The 19,570-nt window shown below is 37.3% G+C and overlaps 1 protein-coding gene across 5 annotated transcripts in view; it reads left to right on the top strand.

The window, feature by feature from the left end:
- NCKAP5 (NCK associated protein 5) overlaps positions 1-19,570 on the top strand; it is a 680,918-nt gene that overhangs the window by 488,622 nt on the left and 172,726 nt on the right. For all 5 annotated transcript variants that reach the window (XR_015797191.1, XM_088146486.1, XM_088146485.1 and 2 more), the window contains 2 exons: positions 12,204-12,272; positions 17,157-17,195. Coding sequence is in view for 4 of the 5 variants with exons in the window: in XM_088146486.1 (XP_088002612.1) it covers positions 12,204-12,272; positions 17,157-17,195 (108 nt within the window). In the remaining variant the exon portion in view is untranslated. The remainder of the gene's footprint in view (positions 1-12,203; positions 12,273-17,156; positions 17,196-19,570) is intronic.

The following is a 19,570-nucleotide window of genomic DNA, read 5'->3' as shown; positions in this document are numbered from 1 at the left end:
TCTCTCCCCCCCCCCCCCCATATATATATGGCCACCGATCTCATCACTTTGGGTGATGAACAGATAAAAGCAACAATCACAGTCCATAATACTCTGGGTCCCATTTTAAAGCAATGTCATCTGATAGGACCTAGGCAGTATTACTTCTCTGTCATGGTGCCTGCCTTATGAAATAGTATCCCCCGAAAGGTTTGAGCCACCTCAACCCTGTCATCCTATAAAAGTGTTTTTTTTTTAATCAGTTCAAAATATCACATCTCTGCCATAATAGCACATATTGCTGCCTCCTTTGATTAGTAGAGAATATTGCCTTTTCCAAAACAGATAGATCACACATTTCTGACAAACATTCCTTGACATAATATCACATTTCCAATTTCTCAGTATGATTCTTTTAGCCACTTCCCATGCTTGATACAATCATAATTCCTGATAAGCAACTAGATTCCAAAACTTTGGTATATAGTTCAACATTACATTAACATCTTTAACATTTAAAGATTTTGCCATAAATCTGCTTATATACATTAATATATTATCCCAAAAAGATACTAAATGATCATATGACCATATCATATGAGTCAGTGAATCCTCACATTTTTTACACTTTCGGCATAGAAAATCTGATATCCATCATTTCAAATACATTCTTTGGGGACTCTAGTACACTCCTAATATAACTTAAAAAGCCTTCCTCTTGTGACAAAGAAGTATTAAACTACCACCTTCCCTTTGTGTGTGTGTGTGTGCCTTCAAGTCAGTGTTGGCTCCTGGCAACTGCCTGGACAAGTCCCTGTAGTTTTCTTGGCAAGATTTCAGAATTGGTTTGCCCTTGCCTTCTTCCTAGGGCTGAGAGAGGGTGAGCAGCCCAAGGTCACCCAGCTGGCTTTGTGTCTATGATGAGACTAGAACTCACAGTCTCTTGCTTTCTAACCTGATGCCTTAATCACTACACCAAACTGACTCACCCACCTTCCTTAGGCTGGCTTAAAATGTGTAAACTGAAGGGTTAAGGTAGTAGGAGCACCGTCTGATAAACAATAGGATGAATAGATGAGTCTAAGACATGTTCAATTAAGAAGATAAAATTAAAAAAAATAATAATCTGCAGCACATTCTATGATCATAAGAAGTAAATGTATAATTCTTAGCAAGGGTATGAAATGAATGCCATATATCTGTCAACTGAAACTTTTGCTATAGCCTGGAATACTTTCCAGTTTTGATTATAACTATACTTTTTAGGAGGAATATTCCTCTCCATTTCTACATCCATGAAAAGATTTAAATCACTCCCTAAAGTTAGATAGTCAAATACTAATTCATGTATTCTTGCTGTGCATCTATGAAATAATTCAGGAACATTTTTATAGGCCCATAAAAATTAACAAGAGCTATATCAAATTCTAATACAGGTAGTCCCTGTTTAGAGACTGCAACTGGGACTTGCAACTTGGTCATTAAGCAAAGTGGTTGCTAAGTGAAAAATCACATGAATGAGATTGTGCTTACAATTTTACTTCAGCTTTCCTTTGTTTTACAGTATCAGAAGGATGCCAAATGGCAGGGAAGATTTCCAGAACTTGATTCACGAAGCCAGGTAAAAGGGCAAAACTTAGAACTACTTCCCGCCCTTTGGAATGCTCACCTCAGCACTGGGATCATTAGCAAGAAGAGCATTAATGTTTGTATTCACATTCATGGAGAGGAAGGGATTACAAGAGAGTAAACAGGCACACAATGGGGAATATACATTGAAAGGAATGCACTGGCGCTGGTTGTTTGCCTAGCACACTGGGGGCTCCAAGCCTTAAGCTGCATAGGTGGCAAACAAAAGCCTTTACTGTGGCACTGATTAGGGTCTTGTCAATTGCATGCAACAGCTGCAAAAGTCCTAATCAACTAAATAAGGTCACATAGCTGAGCTTGTTAACTTGCAGTTAGCACTTTTTAGGGAAGCCCTGTGCAGTGGAGAAAAGCAGCTCAGGAAGAGATCGCTTGTTTAAGCAATCTCTCCACTCTTCAAGAAGGGAAAAATACTAAAAAATTGGGTCAGACACCGGACAATGCATACTAACTGACTGTAATGGCAAACACGTGACAGAGAGAGAGAGATGCTGTGAAGGTCGTAAATATGGGCATTGGTCTCAAAGTTATTTTTTCATCACCAACATAACTGTGAACAGTCGCTGTCCAAGGCAGTTGCTAAACAAGGACTACCTGTATCCTCAAATTAATAATAATAAAATGCCCATGTGGATCAATATATTCTTGTGTCACTATTACATTAACCTCTTTTCTTACTAACCACAAAACTCCAGCTACGTACTGTTTCCACTAATATATGAAAAACCTGACCATCCAATTTCAGACAAAAAAAAAAAATCATCATCTCTGATATATTCTTGTAGTAATATAACATTAGCTTTATGCTTAGTTATTACTTTAAATATATATATTACATTTAATAATATTTTGCATCTCTTTCACATTCCAACGTAGTATCCTTAACCTAAGCATATAAAAGGATCAGATATAATATATTTACATATAGGATCCATAACAAACAAACCTCCTTCAAAAACATTGAATATTTAAATTACCAATAAGTGTATAAATAATATATGAGCACAGAAAATTATTAAGAGATTAATACTACCAGTGACTAAAAAAGCTATAACTGAACACAAGCAATATAGAATATACTTACCCCCACCAAAAAAAATTAAGCCAATGGCAATAAACAAGAAATAAACTGACTTCTGTAGAGACCTAATTCACTACCTCAACCCCCCTGTCATCTTTCCCTTGCCCTGTTGTTGAAGAAACAGGAAACAAAGTTAAAGGTAACATTGGCACATTTGCACCTAGACTCAACAGACAGCAGTGCTGGCAAGATAAAGGCAAGAATTCTTCCCACAACAATGTAAGCCTTCCAGAATGGCAACAATCAGTCATTGCCATTGCACAGTCAGAAATGCCAGTGCAGCATCAGGATCCATAAAATGCTTGATCTTATCAGAGTTGGACTGACAAAAAAGAGTAGGGAATAAGAAAAAGGTATTTAATAGATTTCTCTTTAACCAAAACCTGAGCCAAAGGGAATTCCTTCATCAAAAAGATCCCAGTCTAAGGAATATCACTGAATACTTGCAATCTGTATTCCTTATACAGGTAGTCCTCTAGTTATGACCATTCATTCAACTGTTTGAACTTATGATGGTGCTGAAAAAGGAGACTTATGACTAGTCCTCAAAGTTGTGGCCATCCAAGCAACCTGTGATCATATGATCACCATTTACAACCTTCCATGCCAGCTGCTCCAAAAAGTCAAAGGGAAGCTGGCACGGAAGATTATAAGTCACTGGGGTAAGTCTCCCCCACCTGTGCACCCTCCCCAAGCCCCCCTGTGCTCATGCCATGCCCGCCACTCACGCGTCCCTGTGCACCTCCCTGACCCACGCCACATCCCCGTGCACCCTCCCCGATCTGTGCCACACCCCAGCATAGTCTACCCAACCCACCAAGCACCTCTTGCACACCCTTGCACACCCTCCCCAACCCTCCCCTGCACCGCCTCACTCCATCCTCCACCAGGCAGCAGCCACTTACCTGTCTGCCAGCCTGGAACTTGCAACTTCCTGCTGGCTTCTCCATTGACTTTTGTTATGGGAAGCCATGGGATTCAGTTAACAACAGCAACCGGGACTGCAGGGATTGCTGTTGCTAAGAGATGCAGTTGCGCTTTATGATCACATCACTTAGTGACAACAATTCTGGTTCCAATTCTCGTAAGTCGAGGACTACCTGTATCTCAATGAATGGATCTCATGTCCTTTCCTCAAAACCATATCATGAACAGCAACCCTGCGAAATTTGACAATAATGTGAGGGGCACCCTTGGGGATCCTCAGACATGATTTAACTTGATAACATCCTATATTTCCAAATCTACTCCTGAAGGCAATGAAAGTATCTCTTGCATGTATTTTTCCAGAAAATCAGGCAAAGTTTCTGTACTTTCTGTATCTGTAGGAAGATCCCTTTTCTTTAGGTTTCTGCAGGTCAGCTCTCCTTGTAGTTTAATCAAAACTTTATCATGCAGATCTATGTTCTTTACTTGCTTTTCAATTGTAAATTCAGCTGCCTTGAGCCTAGGTTCATGAGAATGAGCAATTACTGTCTTCACATTTTCCAGCTCCTTTTGGAACTTATTAATTTGCGTTTTCATAGTTTTCATTTCTTCTCATAATAACTTCATGTTGCCATCCAGAGTAGTAATATTTTTTATCCAGTAAGCCAACATCTTTACAAACATTAGCCATCTCAGAAAATAGTTTACCATGATTAGCCTCCATAAGAATACACGTTGTCTGCAATTTATCCATCTCCTGGAGGGTTGATTCATCCTGGAAAAAAGTCCCAGATCGAATTAAGCCTGAAGACACAGGAGGCATTTCCACTTCAGTTCCAAGAATCGCAGCAGCAGAAACAGTTTAATTTCACCGTCAAGATTAATTCTTCTATAGGAGAGGGGCTGGGAATCTTTTCCTCAGGTTTTTTTGCCTTCATTTTATAAGGCAAAATTAACTCTTCTTTTGAAGAAGTACAAACAGACCCTTAGCAAAGTTTAAAAAAAAAAGAAAAGCAAAACATCTGTAAAAAAGGCTCACCCAGTTTCGCTCCAACTAAAGTATTTTAAAGGAGGAAGAGAAGATCAAATAGGGAGCTGCTTAGATCTCCATGTCACTGGAAGACTTTAAACAGGTCTATAAGTCCTGGCTTTTTCCATAGGTGCTAGATTAGGAAGGGTGCGTGTGGTGGGAATTTTAGTAATATATTGGTATATTTAGGTTATCATTTTCTTTATTGCTTTTGTTTGTATTGTTTATGTAGAGAGTAAGGAAGATGACCTTGACGGAGATATGCAAGATCCACTACCAAAGCAATGAGGGGTGAAACTTGTCTGAAGTCCACAACACACTGAAAATATGTGGACGAGACTCAGACACCTCCCTAATTTGCACAGGCATAAGAAGAGGGGAGGCACAGCACAATCAAACTTGCAAGATTTTAGTTTTAGCCTTCCTGTGGAGTTGATTTCCTTGTCTGATCTGCCTGATGGGGCTGAAAGTAGATTTGTTATGAGTTGGGCAGCCTATAAATTTGATTTATAAGCAAATAAACCCAGAAAGATGCAGTGTGGAAATAAGGTCCACCTGAACAGAAACAGGGTGGTGTCCTACCCTACTTTTGGCTTGGATTCCACTTTTTGCTTCATCCCATTTAAATTAATATTGATTCCCTAGAATCCATTACTTGCATAACTTTTATCTTACGAATTTAATTTTTATTATTTCTGTATATATTGACCAACTTATTTTCCCATAGCAGCTTGGTGAAAATAACACTCTTTCCTTTTGGCTGTAGGGTTTACATCGGTCTGATTAAACTGCATAGGAGTCCAGGGACTGCTTCGTCGCTTAGCCATCTCGGGGTACATTTTGATACATCCCTAGGAATATTATGTTTTTGCATCGATTAAGTTTATTTCAGGCATAACACATCGTTCTTTCCCTTCTAAGGCTTTAGGTATCATCCCAACAGTAATGTATATGTGAGTGAGGACAGTAAGCTTCTTTCAAGAATGAATGAACACCAGCGTGCCTGTAGGGGAAGAGGCAGTGCTTCCGAGATATCTTAGAGTGGCAATGGTACTTTGGGTTCCCTTAGCTGTATGTCTTTCTGTAGAATACTGCTTACCTTTTTAACCACCCAAATTTTTCCTCCCATCAAATAAATAAATAAATAAATAAATAAATAAATAAATAAATCATTTGATTTCCGTAAATTTTAAGAGTGCTAAAAAAGAAGCATGCAATTTAAGCTGCATTGCTTTTAATTGTGGGCTATTATGGATTATTCAGAGTTATGTGATGGTAAGGTGATGAGCAAAGGTTCTGGTATCATACCTGGATTTCTAAGCCAGGTTTAATTTTTGCTTGAACATTTCCTTAATTTGATCTATGCCTCCAGGGAGAATGGATATTTTAGACTTGCCTTTGCTCAGACTTTTTGAAACTTTAAATTGGTCCTAGTGTACAGTCTGTTTTGATACACATTGATAATGAAGCAGACATCTCCCAACAGAAATGAATTAAGGCAATGTATATCTCTACCTCTATCATTCACACACATACAGACATTTGTGGGTATCTATTAACGCATTTAAAGTTTTATTTAAATAGTTCTGTAGAAAGTTTCTATTGCCATACATAATTGATTAATAGTTACATTTGTTTTTGTGGGGCAGATCACGAATATTTAATGTTTAAGAGAAAACAAGCTACCCTGCATTCTTCAGCCGTGCAATAATTAATTTCTTCACTTGTTATTAATGGAAAAGAGAATATTTGTGCAATGACTTGTGTTTATGTTTGAATAACAAAACCATATGATACATTGACTCTTTGCCTTTAAGCCATCCCCTAAAGAAATATGAGATGCAGCTGACAGTACCAAGAAAAGCAGTTGTGTACTTGTCACTTGGTAGCTTTGCTGACTGAGTGGTTCCATGTAGCTCCCAGATGGATTCAAGTGAGGAGTCCTTATTCTTTTTTATGACCGAGCAAAAGCCATATAATGAGTGAGTAAATTACTTGCATTGGATTAAGTTCCTCATTCCAGTCTTGGTTTCTTCCTGGATTCACTGATAGTACATTATTCATCATCTATGCTTGCATCCATGTGCATGTTGGTACATGAGCTTAAAAAGGGTATTTCATCCTTCCCAATCCATATTTGGCTCCTTGTGGACGGGTCTTTGGTAATGAGTAGGGCATCACCTTGCCTACTTAACAGATTCTTTTGGGCCTGTAACTTCAAATGAAGTATATATTGTGCTTTCTAGGATGCCTCTACACCTGTGAACTGGATCCTTGCCTCTTTGGGCTTCTTTTTGCAGCTGGAGGGGGGGTGGCAGCAGCCTTGAAGGAGGCTGTGATGTGCCCCCTCCTTAAGAGGGCTGTCACAATGTGACTGGGTTCTTTTAGAACTAGAAGTATATTTTGGTTTACAAGGATGCAGTGGACCCAGAGAAACAAGACAGTGTAGAGGGTTTTACACTTTTTTTAAACTATAAACAATGCAACTATTTACAATACGTATTTATAACAGATACATACAGCACAATCAAGGCTTTTACAATACGTATTTATAACAGATACATACAGCACAATCAAGGCTTTACCAGGTGTCAGGTCTCCTCCTAAATCTCTCTCCCAGAGACTATTCTCCTCTAGCTCTCTTGCTAACTGCTTCACTTCCTCCCCCTTCACTCCCTCCCTCCCCCATTTCTGGACTTATCAATAGAGAGTAAAAAGAAAGGAATGTACTGGATTTACAACTAGTGTGCTCAGCATGGCTGTCTCTTTTTTTAGATCTGCTCAGCTGAACCATCTGCATTTTCTTCATTGGGGAAAGAACCTCTCTCAGGGTCTCCTGCCCAGTGCTTCGACAGAGACCAAGCCTTCGCCAATGACAGCTGTCTCCCTCCTTCCTGTCTTGGGTCTTGCATGAAGAAGCTGTCTGTAGCTAGCTGATTCCCTCCTTCCCATCTTAGTCCTTGGGTGAAGATGTAATCTCTCTGGGACTTCATTTCCCTTCCTCCAGGGAAGCTACTCATGGACTTTTCTTCTCCCTCTCTGACCAGGAACCGACAACTGCTCTGCACATTCGTGTAACTTTACTCTCTGACCTTTCTCTCTAGCCACTCCCTTTTACACAGTCATTTTCTCTCCTCTTCTTCTCTCTCTCCTCATGGGGAGATGTAGAGATAGCATTCCCATTGGTCCAGCCTGGTATATAGTTTTTCAGGACTACAGCCCCAGGGGGACATCCACCTCCTTAGCTGCTGGGGGACATGCTGCCGGTCCGACCCAAAAACTTTCTAAATGAATGCAAACTAAGAGAAAACATTATTCTGTTAGGTGATATGAATGAGACAAGGGAGTGCAAAAAATATGACTGGACCACTGTGAGACCCATGAATGAATGAGAATGGTCATCCTTTAGTGAGTATCTGCTTAGAAAAAGGTCTGTTTTGAATACATGATGTAAACATAAGTCCATTAAAACATACACATGGAAAAGGAATTAATCAAAAAGCCTGATTGGTTCTCCCATCAACTTCCAAACTTCCAGCAGCTTTCCACCCCTCCCCTCCCCTCCCCAAAGCAGCTCTCACCAGTGGCTCAGCACAGCATGTCCCACCTCAGTCTCTCCTCTCCTCTCCTCTCCTCTCCTCTCCTCTCCTCTCCTCTCCTCTCCTCTCCTCTCCTCTCCTCTCCTCTCCTCTCCTCTCCTCTCCTCTCCTCTCCTCTCCTCCCCTCCCCTCCCCTCCCCTCCCCTCCCCTCCCCTCCTCTTCCTCAACCAACAACAGCAATACTCATTTTTCAGTCCATAACTGTACCAAACATGCACCTTTCAGTTCAGAGGTGCTCCCAAAATCAGCTGTTCTATACTTGGAATGGTCCATATACATCCCTAGTTAAAAGAAGCAGAGAAAATGCAGAACAATTGTAAAAACCTCTTTAGGGAGTGGGTTGGGGCGGCTAAAAAAGGACTCTCTCTTCAAAATAACAGTGATTCAATGATTTTGGGATGCATCTGAAGTGAGAGAAGGCTAGAAGAATTGTTTTAGAGACTTGTATGATATCTTGAAGTAAACTGAAATGCATAATACAAAAGTCTAAAGAGTCTGAAGAAAAGAAAGTCATAAATGCTGTGAGAATGTTGAAAAGCAGTAAGTTTACAGATATACATGGTGTAATTGGAGACATGTTAAAATATGGATGTGGTTTGCTTACACAGTAGCTCTGTTTCTTATTTAATATGTCTGTGAAACTGCATCTATACTTGTAGTTTGGAAGAATGCCATTAGTGTCCCCCTATACAAAAGGAAATTTAGAGTGAGTGCAAAAAGATAAAATAATTAGTTTGTAAAGTGTGTCTGTAAAGGTGTCTGGCGGAATTTTGATTGAAAGAGTACCAAAAAATACAATGAACAAAATTTAGGAAGTAAACTGTGTCTTCTGTCAGGCACAGTGCATGTTCTTTGTTCCAGATCTTTGTTCTCCAGAACTTTGAAAAATGTATGAATGTGAGAAAGCTTATTGCATGCTTGAAGATTTAGAGAAAGTATATAACTACATAGGTATGAATAATGGAATGCCTATAATTGTTGATGAGTGCAATATGAAGGGTATATGATGAAAGCTGTGGGAAGGAGGGCTTTTTCTCAGCTTCAGTTGCTATGCCGTTCATTATTTTTCTGGAACAAAGTGCTGGAAACAGTGACTTGTGCTCTTGTCATGTCATGGATTAACTACTATAATATGCTCTAGATGGGTCTTTCCTCAAGAACCTTCCAGAAACTGCACCTCTAGTGAAGAATGTAGCTATCCATGTGCTAACAAGGCCTACCTGGTATTGCCACATAACTCTAATATTGTGGTAATTGCATTGGCTGCCAGTTGTTTTCTGCGTGCATATCAAGGTGTTATATGGCTTGGAGGGAGTTATTTGCAAGACTGCTTACTCCAGATAAAATCTGCCCAACCAAGCCATGTCTGCAGAAAGTGCCTGCTGAAAGTCTTGGAAGTAATGGGTGGGGCCATTTTGAGTAGGATCATGTACTTGCTGGGTAATGAAAAGTGAGCATTTTCTCAGGAGCAGCCTTCCTATGGAATACTATCCTACAAGATATAAGATGGATATCCTCACTCCTAACATCTAGGAACCTTCTAAAAACCTAATTATTCCAGAGAGTATTAGGGATGGTAGAGTAAGGTGTCCCACCATTGATAAAATATAACATTATTGGTGTGAGTATGGAACGTGAATATGGATAGGATATTGGACTGTTATGATTTTGCTTCATTTATTTTGTTTTAAATGTGGTATATTGTTGAAGATGTGGTTTTACTGGTTTAGTTTTAAGCTATATATTTTGTTTGAAGATATTGCTTATACCATTTAGAGTCATGCAGCTGACTCTAAACAGTCACTATTTTCTATAATGTTGTTTACCTCAAATGGGATTAACATGATGGGCAGGTATACATGTACATCTGAATGCGAAAGCTGAAACAACCATGGTCAAATTTCAATGAATCAGGACTGATTTGGAAGAAAATTTTGTATCCAAGGTCCCAATGTTAGTAATGAAGTTGAAGCTGAAAAGTGATTGGATATTTCAGCAAGACAGTGATCTGAAACATTCCTTAAGTTCAACCAGAAAATGAAGATAAATGTTTTGTAATGGCCTTCATAGTCCACAGACTTGAATATTATTGAAAACCCCATCTCAGACATGCAATGTATGCAAAGAGACCTAAGAATATTTCTGAACTAGAAGAATTCTGAAAGGAAGAGTGGGAAAAAAATTCCAAAAGCAAGACTAGAAACACTGAAATAACTAAATAGATAGAATGAAAGCTAACTGTAGGAAATGTTTCGGAGCTATTATTTCTGCCAAAAGAAATGTCACAAGATACTGACTGGGAGAGTGTCCAAACTTTTCTACCTGCCAAATTCACTGTTTTTTTTTTTTAATTTTATTTTGAATTTATAAACAACTTGACATAAATAGCATGCATTCAAAATTGCAGAGAATTGTTTAACTTTCTACCATATAAAGGGTGTGGCAGCTTCTGGTCACTTAAGGAGTCATGGAAATATACAGTTCGACGAGGAATACTAATTTTGCATACAACTCTATGTAGAAATGCTGCCTTAATGGTTGTTGAAGGAAAGAATAGAAAGCAGATGAAAAGAGGGAATAAGATGTAATGTCCAGAACTGGAGGGCTCCATATTCCAGCATTTTATGGCATGTTTTCTTTGGACCTTTGTGGAAAAATGGTAAAGAATTAAAGGAGGGCAGGGTGGGTGAGAGATAGAATTGAACCCAATGTCAGTTAGTGGTTAATATGTTGGAATAGCATCAGGAAAATCCAGTTTCAACTCCAGCTTCAGCCATGAACATTCGCCTGAGGGACTTTGTGGTGAGAAATGAGTGACCCAGCCTACCTCACCTAATTGTTGTGTGGAGAAATGACGTAGTTGCAATATGTATGCCACATTTGGCTCTTAGAGGAAAGGTGGGACATAAATGTATTGAATGCATAAATAATCCTGAACAGAACCATTATTTTTTGCAACATTTTTATTAAAATGTCACTTATATGGACTAGAATGGGATTTATACTGTATGATACACTTGGGCTTCTTTCGGTGAAGTTTTTTCTGCTTCAGAAACGACACAGTTCTCATCAAGGCAAAGAGGTGATACTGGTTGTTTTCATCCCACAGCCTTGACCTGGCATTTCCAATAGCCAGAAGAGTTTTCTGTCTTTTAGAAGCAGATCTGTTGGAAAAGGGTTGCCTGGGTTTTGTGGATTTGCCTTGGTGCAGTGATTTCATGGCATTATTACTGAATCAAACCACCCCACTGAAGTTTTTTACAGCTCTATTTTGTACTGATTAATTAGTCTTATAGCCTTGAAGGTTGGTTGGTTGGTTGGTTTGAATGAAAAAAGCTTATACCCTGTTCAGCTGTTATTCCGGACAAAATATTGCAGACATAGTAAGAGAAGCGTGTGCTGCTTTACCCAGTTTTACAATAACGGGGAAAAAACCTTGAAAATATGACTGCACTAGCCATCAGTGCTGCAGTGTCTGAATGATAAAAGGAAATCCCTTTTTATTGTTATAGCTGTAAATCTGTTAATATTAAACTAAGCTTTCTGATTTGGAGAGGGAAGAGAATGCCCCTGACTCATGGTTTTCTAGCACTTAGGTTTAGAAGGCTTGAATAAAAGAAAATTGATATATCAAATATCCACTGCAGTGTTTTTACTAAAGGCTGTTTTCTGTACTTGCCAAGAATAGATTGCAAAGATCTGTCCAGTTCTTCCTAAATTGCAATATATTTTGTGTGTAAGTTCATAAAGTTAACAGAATTTGTGTTATTTCAATACAACCACAACACATATTTGGAGTTCTTTTTAAAAATCCAAAGTTTACATTAGATCATGAAGAGGTATATAGGGTAAATGTATTAATTGAATTGTCATATTCTTCACTATATCCACTAATCAATTTATATATTTTTTGTTTGTGTGTGTGTGTGTGTCTTTCAGGCAGAGAATTCCGCACTGGCTATGGAAAATAAAAATCAGAGAGAGCAGTATGAAAGGTGTCTTGATGAGGTGAGATGGATGGAATGTTTGTCCCATCGTCTTTTGTTAAATATCCCCTTCCCCCTTCCATACCCCAGCTTTCTGGCTTGCTTGTATTTTGGTTTAATTCTCAATTTCATGTTTTCATTATTGTAGAATGCTATATGTCTGAATCAAGTAATTCACATAGTTTCATTTTAGTGATTAGCAAATTTCTTAGGATAAAAAGATTTATTGCAAAGGAGCCATCACATGCAGTTTGACTTTGGCACAGTTTGCTGCATCGTGTTTCTAAATTAACTAAAATTCGTGAACCTTGAATCTCTATGCATCAAGGCCAATGATTCACCTAGGTGACTTGCAGTTTTGCAGTGAATAGAGGAGATTATGATGGCCAGATAAAATGTTCAAATATAGTTTTTCCTTGTGGTGGCCTCAAAACACTTGGAAAAAATAGAGTTCCCCAGAAATTTGACTTTGACAAAGGAGGCTTGGATATTGTTTGTCAGATTAGTGATAAGCAAGTTGCCACAGAGTTTTTTGCCTGATAATGGTGATGATGATGACGATGACAATGGCATTTCAGAAGAATGTAACGAAGAAGCCAATTGAAAAATCAAACTGTCAGTCTTCACACAATAAAATTATGAAACCAAAACAAGGTAATAAAAAGAAAAGAAATAAAATCCAATCAATTTGCAATCACTAAAACAACAAAACTGATTTAGCATGCAATATCATTCCGTATCAAAATTGCTAATTGAAGAATTAAATTAAATAGAACCAATAAGCCATGAACTTTAAGAGTTGTTGTGTTACTTGCATGGCTAAGGATAAAAGTTTGCAGTATTGCCCAGGATAGCTTCTTACATTGCACTGTAGTTGGAAAAGAATATGTTTTTAAATCTGTCTTTGACTGGTTGTCCAAAGACTATAAGGGGAACCAGAGGCCAGGTGCTGGACAACCCTTAGCCATAAAGAAACTAAGAAGGAAGAAGATACAACCAAAATGGTTATGTGACATTATGCATCACCTGAGATAAGAAATAAGAGAGGAAAGATCAGATTCATCTTTTTCAGAATCTCTGGATAGACCCCATTATTATTTTTTTTAAAGGACTAACATTCTAATGTTTAAAAGTTATCCATGGAAACAATTGCTTTCAAATTAGTTAATCTCTGCTATTGCCTGTAAGGTAAATATATTGTGTACTTGAATTAAACTGTAGTGTAAACAACACTTTACTGTATTCGTTTTACTTCAGAGTGAGCTTTATTTATTTATTTATTTATTTATTTATTTAAAGAGTTGATCCCTTTGTCTCTAGGAAATCTAATGCAAAAAAACAAGATTACCATGTTCTGTCCAAGGGCCTGAAGTTTAAATGCTTAAATGCTAGTTTTCTATTCTGGATTTTAGCTGTCAATTTCTTGTCAAGAGGTGATATAATATATATTAATTGTATTATGTACTCAGCAGCATTCTTTCAAGGTAATGTGATGTGTTACATTATAATTTCTTTAAATTAGTATACCAACATTTGAAATTAGCTACAGAAAATAAAGGTGTCTATAATGTTCAGACTGTATTAGAACCAACAGAAATAAGTAATTAATATATATTAAAAATCACATAATAAAAGCATTTTAAAACTATTTTAAAATCACCCCCCCCCTATAAACAGCTTATTAGATGTTCTGGATTATTCTATTTCCAATATACGCTCATATTTAAATTAGGAATCTTCCAATGGTGCTACTTTGCTAGGATGCATTTTAATTAAGAAGCAGATGGTGCTTCAGCTTTCACAAAGGTAAAAATCCTAGATTTCAAGTTAGATCATCATCATTCTGTTTCTGCAGTTCTGTGAGGTTTCTTCTGATCACTATATATTTTTCTTAAAATATTCAATAAAATATGTTTAAAAATAGATTAATGCAATATACAAACATTCTAGAGAACTCTTCATCAGGACAAAGACGTGTGTTAAATTGAATATTGTCTACTATTTTATCATATATATTTAGCTAAAGCAGGTTTAAGCAAACCAGTATCTTTTAAATATTTTGAACTGGAAATCCTATCAGCCATTGCCAGCATGGCTAATGGGTGTTGCTGTCCAAAACATCTGGAGGGCACAAGGTTATAAGAGAGAAAACATTCAAACTAGACTATATATAAGTCCAGCTGTGGTTTTAGCTGAAAAAAATACTGAATGATATCCTCTGTGGATCAGTAGCTATTTGATTTTGCTTAATAATTAAGTATGGGGAATGAAAGCAAATCAAGAGACTTGAAGTTACAGGTAGTCCACACTTAATGACCACAGTAGGGACTGGAAAATTGGTTATTAAGTGGGGCGGTCATTAAGTGAGTCACCACGTGACCAAACCCGATTTTACAACCATTTGTACAATGATCGTAAAGTGAATCACACAGTCATTAAGCAAATCACATGGTCATTAAGTGAATCCAGCTTCCCCAGTGGATTATTTTTGTTGGAATTTGCTTAACAACCACCTGATTTGTTTAACAACCACATGGTTTGCTTAATGCCTTCAATGATTCACTTTACGTCTGTCATATAAAATGTTGCCAATTGCGATCACATGGCCATGGGGGGTGGTATGATGGTTTGCGATGGTCATGTGGAGTACAGGTTGTAAAGCACTTTTCCAAGGCATTGTGACTTTGAACTGTCACTAAATGAATTGTTGTTAAGCAAGGACTACCTATACCTGTGAAATTCTGTGCTCTGGTACACTTCATTTCCCCACTTTAATTCAAGTTTCACTCTTCCACAAGACTTTCTCTTCTTTATTCTCCTAACCTCTATAACAGAAGAGGTCTGCCTTTTTTCCTTTCTAACCTCTTTCATATGCTCAAATGATGGAGCTAAGAAGCATTGTGTAGAATATTACCTATTCTAGTTGTAGATGGACAAGCAATAACTGCTAATATAAGTTAAAGTGTAAACCCATTTCATTTCAATCTTTTATATCAAATCAAAGGAGGAATCTCTTATGTCTTTATCAGATCTCCTATGTTATGGTCAGCTGGCTAAAGATATGAGGATGAGTCAATATAAAATAAAAGTAACTAAGCCTGGAATTCAGGTCCTTGAACAGAATAATATAGGGGCTTGAACAGATTCCAAAAGACCAAACATTTTCTTTGTTACCTCTGTTTTTCTAGCCACTTAATTTGCTTCTTTTAAAACCCTAAGTAGACACCTTTTTGGGCTTCAAGTTTAATTTACCAAACAAATAATCTGCTCTTAAGTACTTTGTTAATTATTGCTAATTTTGTGCTGATGAGATTTTAAATAGCAAGATGGAAACTTGGACTGAATCTTCAGAGTTAATCCTACCACTGAATCCCCACAAATGACATTATATAACTCCTGAAACTAAATAGCTTCATCAGTGATCAAGAGAATGATCAAGCAGCTCAAATTCAGGAAACTAGCATGACAAAAGTAAAAAAATATTGTTTTTATTTAAAGTATTACTTAACAGCCCTATCTTAAGCACATGTTACATAATGTTTTGTGACATTTGTAGTGGTGTATTTGTTAGCATATACTGTCTAATGCTCCATCTTGGTGTTGTCAAGCAACTATTCAGTAATTCTATAAATAAAAATGTCCATATATCATTTTCCCAATATCCACACTATCCTCATTTCAAACACTTGGTTTATTAAAGTTTGTGGAATTGCTAAGTATTTTCTCCCTCTCCTGTCTGATTATATCACTCTTTGTATGCAGCTGTTCCGTGAATATATAGGCACTTTACAGAACTCCCCAAATTTAGAATTTTAATTGTGGTGTTTAAAGTATTTGCTTATCTGTAGATAAAAAAACAATGTAGCTTATTTGTTCCATTTTCAGGTGGAACTGTGTTACAACTAAAAACATGCCAGGAGAAACTACTATTATAAAAAGTCATAGTTATACTCTTGTGGTCTATGACTACAGTTTTAATCTGTGTCTTGTGTTAAATCATACCCATAGCTATTTTATGTGACCTTGCTGTCTGTGTTGCCTTAGGTTAGAGAACAGTTTTGGAAATGATGGGAAGGGAACCAGTCATTTTATGAGAATGTGAATCAGTTCAAGCTTTTGACTTCTACAAAAATAGAAGTATTTAGAAAAAGGTTGAAATCTTGTCTTATGTTCTAATTCACATGAAACAATTTTTTCAAAATGAAATTAGTGAAAGGGACATCTCATTTCTAAATAATAGTTTATATATTCAAAATAATAAAATTATATATAAATTAGGGTGTCAGAAAATAAAGTGTTTGTATTAGTATATCACTCATTAGAACATTATTAATCACATAATAAAAATATCTGATATACTTCTTTATCTGCCTTGGAATTTTAGATTTAATGAAGAATGGGAAACTATTTTTATATATAAATAAAATGAAAGTATAGAGAATGCTCCTAGGAGGTTTTACTTAATTCTATACATGGTTCTATATGTAAATCAAAGTTTTGTCATTTGATTTAAGTCAATATACAAAGTATTGGTAAAATTCTACTCTGGTTGAGCTGTCGATATTTTAATTTTCTGGAGCATGCAATGCCACCTAGCTGTCATGAACAGATGGTCTGTTTTTTTCAGTACAGTACACTCAGGGCTGCTTTTTCTGTTTGGAAGGGGAAAATGTTGTTTTCTTCCTCTAAAGCAGTTGACTGACATATGGTTTGGCTCCTAGTCTGAATTGGTTCTACCCCTTTCACTCTACAGGGTGAAAAATGTTATGTTGAGGGGTCATTAAAAAAGTCACCAAGTTTTGAAATGAAAAAAATTAAGTAGAGTCTTAGTTTCTATGGAAGTTAAGAGAGTTTTTTTTTCTAATTATGCAAAGTAGTTCTCAGCTGTGATTTATCTCTTCTATAGGTAGCCAACCAGGTTGTACAAGCGCTGCTTACTCAGAAGGTAAGTCATTTATTTCTTTATGGTGTCAAAAAATACTTAACTAAAATTATCAAGCTTTTTTGTCCAGTAAAATAAGCATTATGATACATTGCATTGAATCACTGGGAATCACATGGATTATCCTTCTGAGGCCGTTGAATAAAGATTAAGAATGTATTTTAACCAACACAAAGCAATGACTTCCTGCTGATAAAAACCTGCCAAGTGTGCAGAATGCTGTTAGCAATTGAGAAGGCTTTAGTAACTTAAAGGGTAATTTCAAGTTGATCTACACCTGAAATCACATCCATATTTGGGAGTAAGTATATTAAATAAAAATAAATTTACCACTGACAATGTGTAAGATTAGAATACGACCCCATTATTTATATACTTGGTCAGCCATTATTACTATGTTATTCTTTCAGATTTAGAACAACTGGAAACTCTTTACTTATGTTCATTTATACTTAGGGCTACTCACAGCCAAATTGCTACACATGTAAGGAGACATGCAGCTGTTTTTAGTTTTCCTGAAATGCACCTTGGAGACAGCCAATTTGTTTGGAATTGCTGTGTGATGTTAATTGAATTTTATCACCTTCCCCCCAACTTGTATGTGTCGTGTTTTTATTTATATATGTTAGTTATTATTCACGTATAATATTAAGCTCATTTTTCTATAGGAAGATATGCTCTAGGGCAGTGTTTTTCATACTTGGGAACTTTAAGATATGTTGACTTCAGCTCCCAGAATTGCTGCCTGGGGGATTCTGGGAGTTGAAGTCCACACATCTTAAAGTTGCCAAGTTAAAAAACGCTGCTCTAAGGTTAAAAATCAAAGTAAAATAGTGGTGGCACAAACAACCTAAAACTACATTTACAATATAGGTTTAGCTCTTTTTCCTTGGAACAGTAGGACTTTCTCCTTTTCTTTGCCTGCCAAAACTTTTATCCACCTTTACCTAAAGCTTCTTGCCACCCACAAAGCTGAGCTTATTTTTCTAGAAGAGAACTTCGCTATTTCCACAGCCAGAAACGAGACATTTGCCTCATTTGTTTCTCACTTTCTTTCTGCCTTTTTATTCCCTCTTCTCATTTTTTGCCTTTTTTCTTTCCTATTTTGTCAGCCATGTTACCTTTTGCTGTGCTTCCTCTCTCCCCTTCCCTTCCCTTCCCTTCCCTTCCCTTCCCTTCCCTCCAGCTTTGCAAGCTATAGCCTTAATTCTGCTGCCATGTGAATCTATGTGCTACATTATTTTGGAGCTCCTGTTACTGTATTGGCATAATCAAAAGGTTGCAGAGAGAGTGGGGGTTTGGCAAGGAGACCCTGGGCAGGCGGTGGCACTGCGGTATACCTGAAACAGTGCCCAGTGATGGTTTCTTGGCCCACTCCTTGAAAAAGAGTGATGTATTTTTCTTCTGTATCGTATTTGTCTCTTGCTTGCCTTTCAGGGAGGCTGGGGCAATTTAATAGTTTGCATTCAGAACAGGTGATGCAAACCTAGGTATTCCCTAACTACTCAACTACATGGCAGCACACAGCCAACCTCAGGAAGCTAAGCAAGGTTAGACTTAATTAGTACTTAGATGGAAGATTGTCAGGCAATCCCAGGTTTACAAGCAAGACTGGAAAAAAAACCCTAGCAGAAGGCCAAGGGCGAACGACTTCTGTACCCTTGCCAAGAAAACTACATGGATGTATCTATGTAGCCACCATGAGTTCAGCTTCAGTTGTAGGATATTTCATCTTTACTGTCTTTAACTACAGTTTGCCAGTAACCAACCCAGTTATAATGGAGTTAATTCACCATAAGCATTCAAGAGGATACGGGGCTTTGAGTGACAGGTTTTACACAACTCTCACAATTATTACTTAGGGAAAGAGTTAGGTGTTGCTTGATCTGTTCTCCATGGAGTACTGTATGTAAATTTGGCTAGCCAATTGTTGTAATGCTACATCCAGTGTAGTGCTGGGTAGTGGCAGGAAATCAGTAACCATGCTGTAGTGTTTTAATTCCATGATATCTATGAAACATTAAGGAAAGAAATGATCCAGTTCCAGAAACAAATCAGAAATATATTCCATTTGTGATGGCTAAACAAGCCTGAATTCAAGGGCTTGCAAGAATCGGATTAGCATTGTACAGCATAGGAACCCTTCTCTGAGGGTATATTTGCAATTGTGTTGGTCCCAATATAGTATTATCTTACTTTAAAACATTCTTTCTTTTTCAAAAGAAGCAAAGAAACCAAAACAAAAAACAGTGAGGTGAAGGGAGAGAATGTTCTTGTATTTGTAGCACTTTAGGGTTAAGGTTTTTTTCCCACAACTGCTCCTTTTGACATTATCAGAAGATGCAAAAGCCACAAGTTCTAGGGACTCCTTGTGAGTG

Source organism: Python bivittatus, unplaced genomic scaffold, assembly GCF_059951505.1.
Source record: "Python bivittatus isolate LINGU-HERP-01145 unplaced genomic scaffold, Pbiv_v1 ctg000480_np1212, whole genome shotgun sequence".
NCBI lineage: Eukaryota > Metazoa > Chordata > Lepidosauria > Squamata > Pythonidae > Python > Python bivittatus.
This window is presented reverse-complemented; position numbering and strand designations above follow the sequence as displayed.